Source organism: Emiliania huxleyi (assembly GCF_000372725.1).
Source record: "Emiliania huxleyi CCMP1516 unplaced genomic scaffold EMIHUscaffold_234, whole genome shotgun sequence".
NCBI classification, from domain to species: domain Eukaryota; phylum Haptophyta; order Isochrysidales; family Noelaerhabdaceae; genus Emiliania; species Emiliania huxleyi.
The window spans coordinates 110,076-119,546 of NW_005200298.1; the positions used below are offsets into that span (position 1 = coordinate 110,076).

The 9,471-nt window shown below is 63.3% G+C and overlaps 3 protein-coding genes across 3 annotated transcripts in view; 2 read left to right on the forward strand and 1 right to left on the reverse strand.

The window, feature by feature from the left end:
* Positions 1 to 59: 59 nt before the first annotated feature.
* EMIHUDRAFT_443349 (hypothetical protein) lies at positions 60 to 4,149 on the reverse strand. Its single transcript, XM_005779222.1, has 14 exons — positions 3,606 to 4,149; positions 3,448 to 3,528; positions 3,220 to 3,375; positions 2,786 to 2,862; positions 2,426 to 2,522; positions 2,312 to 2,348; positions 2,051 to 2,223; positions 1,856 to 1,972; positions 1,294 to 1,518; positions 994 to 1,155; positions 694 to 748; positions 470 to 625; positions 345 to 396; positions 60 to 266 (listed from the first exon to the last, which is right to left on the reverse strand). Exons 1-14 carry the CDS (start codon positions 4,044 to 4,046, stop codon positions 176 to 178), a joined length of 1,920 nt encoding a protein of 639 aa, XP_005779279.1. The 5' UTR covers positions 4,047 to 4,149; the 3' UTR covers positions 60 to 175.
* Positions 4,150 to 5,256: 1,107 nt separating this feature from the next.
* EMIHUDRAFT_468946 (hypothetical protein) lies at positions 5,257 to 6,546 on the forward strand (the record flags this gene model as incomplete). The annotated part of the gene is made up of 2 exons (XM_005779223.1): positions 5,257 to 6,044; positions 6,281 to 6,546. 2 exons carry the CDS (start codon positions 5,257 to 5,259, stop codon positions 6,360 to 6,362), a joined length of 870 nt encoding a protein of 289 aa, XP_005779280.1. The 3' UTR covers positions 6,363 to 6,546.
* Positions 6,547 to 8,692: 2,146 nt separating this feature from the next.
* The window catches only part of EMIHUDRAFT_468947 (hypothetical protein), a gene marked incomplete at both ends in the record, with an annotated part of 3,767 nt that continues 2,988 nt past the window's right edge, over positions 8,693 to 9,471 (forward strand). The window contains one exon of the mRNA XM_005779224.1: positions 8,693 to 9,380. Coding sequence (XP_005779281.1) covers positions 8,693 to 9,380 — 688 coding nt within the window. The remainder of the gene's footprint in view (positions 9,381 to 9,471) is intronic.

The window sequence follows — 9,471 nt, forward strand, 5'->3', positions numbered from 1 at the left end:
TCCACTCGTGCCTTTTCGGTACTCCTATTTCTCTCCATCCGCCTCGCCCTGCGCCTTTTCGTATCGCGCGCCGTTTGCCCAAATGGTACACACTATACAACGGTCATCACACGCTGCGGTGCTGGCCCTAACCTACCTCCAATGCTACATAAAGAAAAGACGCTTACCGGGGGCCTCATCCCTGCCGCTGGTTGTCAAAGCCGCCGAGCGTCCCCAGCGAGCCGCCGTTCACCTCCTCATCAGCCAGAGTGTCGTCCCTCTCCCACCTAGAGCGGCGCAGGCGAGCGGGCGTCAGCTTGGCAGTGCTGCATCGCCCCGCGCCCGGGGCGGCGTGGCGCGCGCACGGGTCGCTGCAGCCGCCGTATGTAGGCTTGAGGCACTCATCGGGGCCGATGCCTAAGGTCGCAACAGTCGCGACGTTGCGGCGTCGAGCGGAGAGAGCCGACGCCGGCCCGAGGGGGGCGCGCGCCGGTGACGCGCCACACGCGCCACATGAAGGCCTGCGACTTGAAGCTGCTCGCCGTCGGCTCCCAGCGGCAGTCGTCGTCCCACGCGGCTGCGGTGAACCAGTCGATCAGCCGCGTGACGGGCCGTTCGAAGAACCACAGGTTGACGTCGAAGATACCTAGTCGTAGTAGTCGTTGTCACAATTGATAGTTAACTGAATCTTCGTTCAAGACGTCTCGAAGATGCCTCGCAGCGGCGAGGTGAGCGCCGTGGAGGAGGGGAAGAAGAGCCAGCCGGGGACCTGGGTGGGGGCGAAGAGGTGGCGGCACCGCTGAGTGTGTGCGCCACGACAGGGCTTCAGCGAGGCGCCCGCCGGGGCCGAGGTGGGGCGTGGGTGGCCCGAGGTGGCCCGAGGTGGCCCGAGGTGGCCCGAGGTGGCCCGAGGTGGCCCGAGGTGGCCCGAGGTGGGAGATGGCCCGAGGTGGCTGGGCCGAGGTGGGGCGTGGGTGGCAGGGCTGCAAGTGCTACAGGGCGCCAGCCGCGCACTTCCTCCTTGCAGAGGCACGGGAACATGAAGCAGCCGTGCTTCAGGATGAAGAGGCTGAACATGGTGAGCGACGTCAGCGCAAAGGTCAAGCACATGCACGGCATCGTGTGCCCCGGGCAGGCCGTCCACCCATTCATGCAGTACGGCACGGAGTGGATCACCTGTTTGGAGGGGGGGGGGGGGGGGGGGATGCGTCGGGGGAGAGGGCGCGGCGGGGAGAGGACGCGGTAGGAGAGGCTCAGGAACTAAGGTTGCCTACTTCTACTACTCAAGCGGTGTGGGAGACTGAGAGGAGTCACCATCGTGTAGTAGAGCATCGAGAAGGGAATGACCCAGATCCAGAGGATGGAGAACCAGCTCTTGAAGGTGAGGAAGATGGAGAAGATGACGATAAAGGCGAACCAGAGGTACGCCTGGTTGACGGCGCGGATCTCCGCCTTCGCGCGATGCCCTTGCACGAACGTGGTGGTGAGGGTGCGCTGCTCCTCGGTCAGACACGCGGCAAACTGCACGAGCCAGAGAGCCTGTGGGAGGTGAGTTAAGGTCAGTTCAGGTAAACTTCTCCACACACAAGGTGGTGGGGCAAGGGCCAGGCAACCCTCGCGACTCCACGTCTACAAGACAGGAGCCCCACGGCATTCAAAGTGCACGGCCCGGTGCGCGTGGGTGAGCGGTGTGGGTGTCTGTGCGTGTGTGTAGCTTGTAGGACGGGCGTAGTGCAGTATGGACGCGTGGCGCGCTTGTCGGGATCCCGCTGGGATAGCGGAGAGGCGGGGGAGGCGCGGGGAGGCGGGGAGGCGGGGAGGCGGGGAGGCGAGAAGGCGGGGAGGCGGCGAAGCAAAGAAGCGGGGAGGTACACGCCTTTTGCTCGAACTCGAAGATCGTATTAAAGAGGAGGATGAAGCTGGCCATGTCTGTGAGCACCTCGCCCGAGTAGACGACGTGGAAGATCACCGGCGCCATAAAGGTGATGTACGCCTGCAGTGCGCAACCGGGCGAGTGGGCCAGAGTGCGCAGGCCGGATCCGCCCACGGCCCGTCCTCTATATACGCTCACCGGGAAGATCACAGACCCGATTTCGGTGAGCACAGACCACGTGACGAGGGTGCAGTAGGCAAAGGTCTGCCCCGCCTCCTTTGTCGAGAGAGAGCGCAGCAGGATGCGGTACATCGTCTTCGTCTCGAAGTAGTTGAGGTTCTTGCTGGAGTCGGAACCGAACGCGAGAAGTCCTGGCGGGTCGGGGGTACGTTGGAGTAAGAGCACACGGGACGCGGAGACAGCGGAAGCAGAGTGCAAGAGCAGAGGGAGGACGCTCACCAATGAATAGGGGCATGAAGATGAAGTCAATCACCACCTGGGAAGGAGAGACCCACTGAGGTCAATGTGCTTCCCCCCCCCCCCCCCCTGAACTCGCCCCCCCACCCCTCTCGCCTCAGTGACGCGGATGGTGAGGGGCGAGCGCTGCTTGGCAATGTAGTCCCAGGAGCGCGAGTTGGGCGCGTACTGGTAGAAGCGCTGCATGAGGAGCCTTCGCGGTGGATACGCACACCGACCTCAGGGCGGGAAGACGGCCTCGTGCAGAGTACTCAGAGCACCGTGTGAACACGAGGGATATACGAAGACAGTGAGAGCAGCTGAATACATCCGGTTTGAGGTATGAGGTGTCGCAGCGAGCGCGGCTCTCCAGAGGCGAGCGCGGCTCTATGAGATGTCGGGGGGCATCCGGATACGTGTCCTCTCGAGCGCTCGTTGGAATACAAGACTCCGTGTTCCGCTTCTAGGAGGAGGAGCGTGTCGAGGTAGAGCAGCTCCATACAGGTGATGATGATCTCGACCGCCAGCGCGACCCACTTGCTCAGACCGCACGCCTGTGAAGGTAAGGAAAGAAAAGGAGCTTCTCCACACATACACCTTGGGGGGGGGGCGACCCTCGCGACTCCACGTCTAGAAGGAGTCCCACGGCATTAAAAGCGCAAGCCCCGTGGAAGGCGTCACCGGGCGAGAGCGGGGTGGGGTGAGATCGAGTGGCTTGAGTCGCATGAGACTGCAAGAGTCGTATGAGACTGCACGGTGTCACGGTGTGTGCGGTACGTCTCAACTCGGGATGTGTGTGTGTGTGGGGGGGGGCGCTCACACCAGTGAGTTGTCACACAAGAGGTGCAGATCACAGCGTATTGTGGAGATTCCCGTCGCGCGCTTCCTCTCTCTCTCTCTCGCGCGCGCGCCCAGCAAATGGAGTAGTACCCAAGTTGAGAGACGGGCCACGCGCAGCGACAGCCCATCCAAGGCATCACGAGGGGGAAGTTCTGGAACGGCGAGGCGAGCATGGGCTGGGGAGCGAAGGGCCGGCCGAGGACGTGGCCGTCATCGTCCGGGACGGCCTAAGGCGAGGCAACGTCAGGTTCTCCACACCACACACGAGGGGTGGGGGGGCGAAGCGTATGGCACGGGACCTTCCACGGCATCTCGCTCGCCGCAAGCTGGCCCTGGAACTCGGGGAAGCGCGAGATGGTCCACCACATGCAGAAGGGCACCTATTCGACAGCGGCAGGCCCGGTCTGTGGCGCGGGTGGAGGGAGCAGATCGCACTCGAGGTGCTCCGAGTGCACACCAGCTGATCGTGCTGGTACGTGGTGAGATACGGCCGGCCGTCCGCCATGATTACCTTCCCCATCTCATCCACCCAGTCCTGGTCGCACAACGCCAACGGCAGGATGTCGGTCGGCATGACCTTGAGGTTACCCATCGGCGCCGCCGCGGTGTCCAGAGTGTCCGGGTGCAGCATGTTCAGTGCGTTCTTTGCTTCCTCGGCCGTCAAGGCTTTGATCGCGGCTTTGTTGTCGGTTCTAAGCAGCGCGAGCTCCTCGTCATCCTCCAGCTGCTTCATCGCGTTGGCAACATCCTCGGCCGCCGCCGCGGCGGCATCCGCGTTCTGCTTGGCCTGCGTATACGCTGCCTTTACGCCGTCCAGCAGAGCCTGCTTATCTGGCTTGACCGGCACCGTCCCCCCTTGGATCTTGACGGCCTGGGCGCTGCGGTAGGGCCACGGCATGGTGGCCGAGGAGCCGCCAGCGCGTCCGCCTCAGCCACTGTCCGCCTGCGCCTCCGCCGACGACGAAGACCAGCCCGGACGCAAGGTGGGGTGCAGAAATGCCTTAGTACGCCAGACGCCGCATATGCAAATTTAAAGAATTGCGAGCGCCGCCGGCATGAAGGAGCAATGTCTTGTGTTGCTGTGTGCTGCACGCCCTCCCGAGCGGGGCGGGGTCTGCCCGTAGTCGGGTTGTTGCCCAATCTCCCCAGGAGATGCCCGCTCTATTTATTTATTAGCAACGTGTTCGACCGACGCTGAAAATCTCTCTCTCCGACGCTGTGTGCGAACGGCTTCTTGTGGCTCTCGTCGAGAGCGTTTTGGCGGCCCGCTCCCATCGGACATAACCGAAAAAACTTATGACGAGTGGCGAAGGAGTGCTCCACTGGGTCACCACGGGGTCCCGCCGCCTCAGTTGCGACTTTCGGATGCGGTAGGGCTCGCACGAGCGCCTGCAATGTCTCCGCGAGAGATTGCAGGTGGCGGGCCCTGCTATATAAACCTACTGTGTGAATACGTTTTCCACGTATTCCAAATGACCTCCCAGAGGCCTGTATTCTGCCGTATTCCACCCGTATTCCACGTATTCCATGGAATACGCCGTATTCCAAGCTCCAAAAATGGATGGACGTATTCCGTATAAAATTTTCCTCGCTCCGCGAATTCACACAGTAGGTATATAAAATTGAGCTTGGGTAGGGAACCTAAACCACCCACGGTTCGGGGTCGCCTCGTGAATAAACGAGTACAAAGATCCTGCTGAACAAGCTCCTCTTGTAGCTCGATCGGTCACACCGCCACCACCGCCGACGTCTCCCAGTGAGATGATGGAGAGGGGGGAATGTGCATGCAGAGTGCCTGTTGTGCTTTGTCTCTGTGATGCACGCCCAGACGCCCTGCGAGCGGGCGGGGCGGGGTGCACGCTGTAGACTGCCTCTGTGTTCGTGCGTCGCTCATCATGCTTCATGGAGCTCTTTATTTATTTACTGCTGAATCTCCGCGATCGGTTCGTCGGTGCTCAAACCCGGCCTAGCAGCTTGTACCCAGCCCGACCAGCCCAAAACAGATAGAGCTCTATCGCGCCCTAGATGCGCCTGGCGTCTCCACTGCTGTGTCGGAGGTGGGAAATCCCCACAAGGCGGAGAGAGACCAGCTGGGGGGGTTTGGCGATATGGCGGCCGTCGCGCCGCCGCCCGCGCCCGCCCGCCCCCCCTCTCCGATCAAACCTCTCAAAGGCGGCCTCAAAGGCGACCTCCCTCATTGTCAGAGTCTCAAAGGCGAGGACAGGGGACCGGGGCGGCCACCCGACAAGCAAATTTTGAGGGATGGGACGGACCCGCTCCCGCTCTCCTCGAGCGACACGTGCAGCGAGGGCGTCAGCCCCCTCCCTCTTTTGCTGCCGCCTTGGACGTGCGAGTGCGCTGAGGCGCAGCGCGACTTGAAGGGCGAAGACTGCTTCGATTCGCGAAGACTGGTATGGGGGGGGGAGGAGGTGGTCGTCATGCTCGTGGCCGACGGCCACGGAGGAGGGGAGGCCTCACGGCACTGCAGGGACCACCTGCTCGACTGCTACCTCGCCTCTGCGGCGGGCGACCCGTCTGCGCCCTCGCTGCTCCGCGCGGGCGTGGCAGCGTGCGAGCGGATGCACGAGGAGGTGGTTGGGATGACGACTGCGGGCTCGACGATCACCATCGTCGCGCTCAACCTGGCGCGGCTCGAGCTCAGCGTGTGCAATCTCGGCGACTCCGAGGCGTGGCTCGTGCCCCGCTCCGGCAGCCCCAGCCGCCTCACCGAGGACCACCGGCTCGACTCCTCCGAGCCGGAGAGGCAGCGCGTGCGAGGGATGGGGGGGCACCTCGCGCACGCGAAGAACCGCGCGGGCGACCCGGCGGGGCCCCTCCGCCTGTGGCCGGGCGGCGTCGCGCAGGCGCGCAGCGTGGGCGATGCCGACGTCGGCAGGTTCATTCTTCCCACGCCGTACGTGCGGACAGTGCCCGTGCCTGCGGCGGGCTGCGAGGTTGTGGTCGCCTCGGACGGGATCTGGGACGCGATCTACCCGAGCATGGTCGCGGCGACCCTCCGAGGCATGAGGCACCAGCCCGCGCTCCTCGCCGCCTCCGCCGTCGTCGACCGCGCTGTCAGCCAGAGGCGCCCGGGCCTCTCCCCCCCCCCCCCCTCTTCTTCCCCCCGGCAAGGTGCGAGAACGGTAAGCCCTCGACGGGAGGGCCGAGCCTCGCTGTACACTCCTCTCTCCTGTACAATCGCCGTACGTACTAGGGCCCGGCGCTGTCGAGCCGTGTCGCGTCTGAGCGTGTGATATTTGTGGCACCGCCCCCCCTGGGAGATGATCCGAGCGGAGATGATAGGAGCTGCACGACAAGTGTTTGTGAGAGCCCGGGGGCGGCGTGTGGTCAGTTGTGGGTGTATTGTGCTTCCGGCACCAACTTGATTCGTAGATGGGCGTCTCACGGCCGGGGCGCGGTGGACGGGAGCCCTGCCCTAGCGAAAATTTTTCACAATATCGCAACCGCGATACCGCGCGATATTTGGCGATAAAATGCGATAAATGGCGATGTTGTGCGATGCTCGCGATCACGCGAGCCCTTCACAGCACGCCTCAGCGACGCGCGTGAAGCGTTACACGTGTCAGTCCTGGGCGCCGAAAGTGCGAGAGAGGTGCGGGTGGGCGGCGGGAAAGCGCTTAGGGTACCCCTAGGGTTCTGAGGGCCGGATTGTTTTAAGACCTTTTAAGAAATGAGGAGGTTTGGGGGCTCAAATTGTCATTTAAGAGATTGCAGGCACGGGGGGTCCCTCTTTTAAGTCCGTTTAAGAAAATCGGCCTCGCCGGCATGCGTCGCCGGGTTCCACGCCGGTTTCTCCAATACTGCCGTTATTAGGCACGAACCCGCCACTGAAGACACATCTGTAAGTCTGGTGCACTGGCGGGAGCCATACTCGCATAGGGGACGCGTGCCAGCTGACTGTAGCCAGCTTCCCGGCCTCCGGCGTCTACCGGGGAGCCTCCCGGACCATCGACAGTTCTCGGGAGCTCTCCCGCACCGTTTAAGCGTTTAAGACCGTTTAAGGAATCGGCGGCCCAGCAGCTCTTAAAACCTGCCATGGCAGGTTTTAAGCCGTTTAAGCCGCAGGCGCCCCAGGGCCCACCCTTTTAAGCCTAGGGGTACCCTAAGGGAAAGCGCGACCGGAAAACAAAGAAATGCTCGGACCGTCACCGTCACCGCCGCCGGGGCGAGGGTGCGCGATATTGCGCGATATTGCGCGATATTGCGCGATATTGCGCGATATTGCGCGATATTGCGCGATATTGCGCGATATTGCGCGATATTAGGCGATACTCGGCGATCATTCACGATATACAGAAAATTTCCGCTAGAGCAGGGATGACGGGGAGGGAGGGGGGCCCCGATCCGTATTACGGCTCTAAATCCGTAAGTCCGTAAATTTGTAACCAAAAGCCATGAAGAGAGAGGACACATCGAGTGGCTGAGGAAGTTCCTCTTTCCAGGAAGCTCTTCGCTGGGTGGAAGGAGGTCCGCCCGGCCTTGAGGGAGTCGCGGAGGAGGAGGGATAACGGAGGCAACGTGCAGACAGGCCAGCAGCCAGTGGGACGAACGAGGGCCGCGAGGCAGCTCAAGCGGGAGGGAGCGGAGACAGTGGGCAGCGAGCGAAGTGGGTGAGACTGATGATGCTCCTCCGACTTAGGGAGCGGTTCAGCTGCTGGGCGAGCTTCAGGGTGGTGCTCACGCGAAAAGGAATCGACGCGATGAGCGATGTGCAAAGCATACAAGAAGGGGAGAGGGAAGAGGAGAGGCGCCAGTGATGACGAAACAGAAGCTAGTGCAGACGAGGGCAGGGCAGACCCGGGGACGGCGGAGGCGGACCGAACGGCATCGACCGCCGAGGGAACGTTGGGAAGAGGCACGAGGAGGGCGGCGACCTCAACCGACTATGGAGGACCCGTCACCAGACGACGCAGGGCAGACGACGGTGAGGCGGAGCAAACGCGCAGGGCGAGACGAGGGAGGGAGCAGGACGTTGCGGAGATCAGCAGGAGGATGTACGAAGAGATTAGGAGCAGCAGGGACCCGAGGGACCATGTGGAAGACGGCTAGTGCTAGTCCCCCATCGGGAGGACGACCCCGGCTAGTCGCCGACCACACCCACAAAGAACCCTGCACAAAGACCGCAGGGCGGTGCTGCATATCCTGGCCCCTCGAGTCTATCGAGCTCCCCTCCCGCAAGGACCACATTTCTGACTCCCACTCCGATCATTTGCCTCCAGGTCATGTTGTTGCTCAGGTCCACTCTCTCTTCGAACACTCGTGCCTCTACGGATGATGCCGGCGCTGGAGTCCCCTTCGGATGCATCGTGACATTATTCTGACAGCTGAATTTCCAGAAAGAAAGAAAGAAAACAGACCAAGGGAGGGATGGGAGGACGGCTGAATTTCCACGTTCATCGCGGCGCATGAAAAAAATTCTTTTTTTGCACAGCCCGTCCTCGATCCTCGGCAGTCACACCAACAGCGATAACCTCTTGTCTCCCCCAGCGCCGCAAGCTCGTTGGAGAGGGTCTTGCGTATATAATGGAGGACGAGCTCGCCCTCGTCTCTTCCTGTCAGTCCCTGCGCCGCGGGCAGGTTTGGGTGCACTGGCTCGGCTACGGCGCCGAGCGCAGCTGCTGGGTGGACGCGACCTCTGAGGTCGAAGCCACCGGGTGTCCAGACAGCGCCGATGTGCTGCTGCCGGGGATCGACGCGCCAAAGGTGTACGCGGCGATGTCGCTGATCGAGTCTCCCGACGCGGAGGCGGAGGCCGCCGCCATCCTCGGCCGCCCGGTCAGTGGCGGCCGCAGCGGCGGCGGCGGCGATGTCTCACCTGTGAAGAAGCGGAGGCGGACGGGTTGGGCGGGAGGCGGTCGGCGAAGCAGGAAGCCCAAGGCGCCGCGCAAGGCGTACGAGAAGCGCGTGCACATCATCACCGTCAGCCGCGACGGCGTCCGCGAGCTGCGCGAAATTCGGCGAACCATCGGCGGCGGCAGAGGCGCCAAAGCGTTTTCCTCCAACGGCGAACCATCGGCGGCGGCCTCAGAGGAGGAGGAGGTGGGTGCGGCTGGGGACCGGATGACGTCGCCAGAGGCGCTCTCCTCCTCCCCATCCACGTCCACCTCCGCCGAACCGCCGGCCGAGGTGGACGCAGCAGGCGGCGCGGCTGCGCGCGAGGTGTCTGGCGGCAGCGGCAGCAACGAGGGCGGCAGCGGCAGCAGTGGCGGCAGTGAGGGCGGCGGCGGCGGCGGCGGCGGCGGCGGATCGCGCGGCGGCGGACGCGGCGGCGGTAGCGGTGGCGACAGCAACGGCGCCATGAG

Coding starts and splice junctions, on each gene's coding strand:
- EMIHUDRAFT_443349 (XM_005779222.1), bottom strand. CDS start 4,046: ATGCCGTGGCCCTACCGCAGCGCCCAGGCCGTCAAGATCCAAGGGGGG. Junction 2,523..2,785: donor GAGCTGCTCTACCTCGACAC/GCTCCTCCTCCT, acceptor TCCACCGCGAAG/GCTCCTCATGCAGCGCTTCT. Junction 1,519..1,855: donor TCTTCGAGTTCGAGCAAAAG/GCGTGTACCTCC, acceptor CACCTCCCACAG/GCTCTCTGGCTCGTGCAGTT.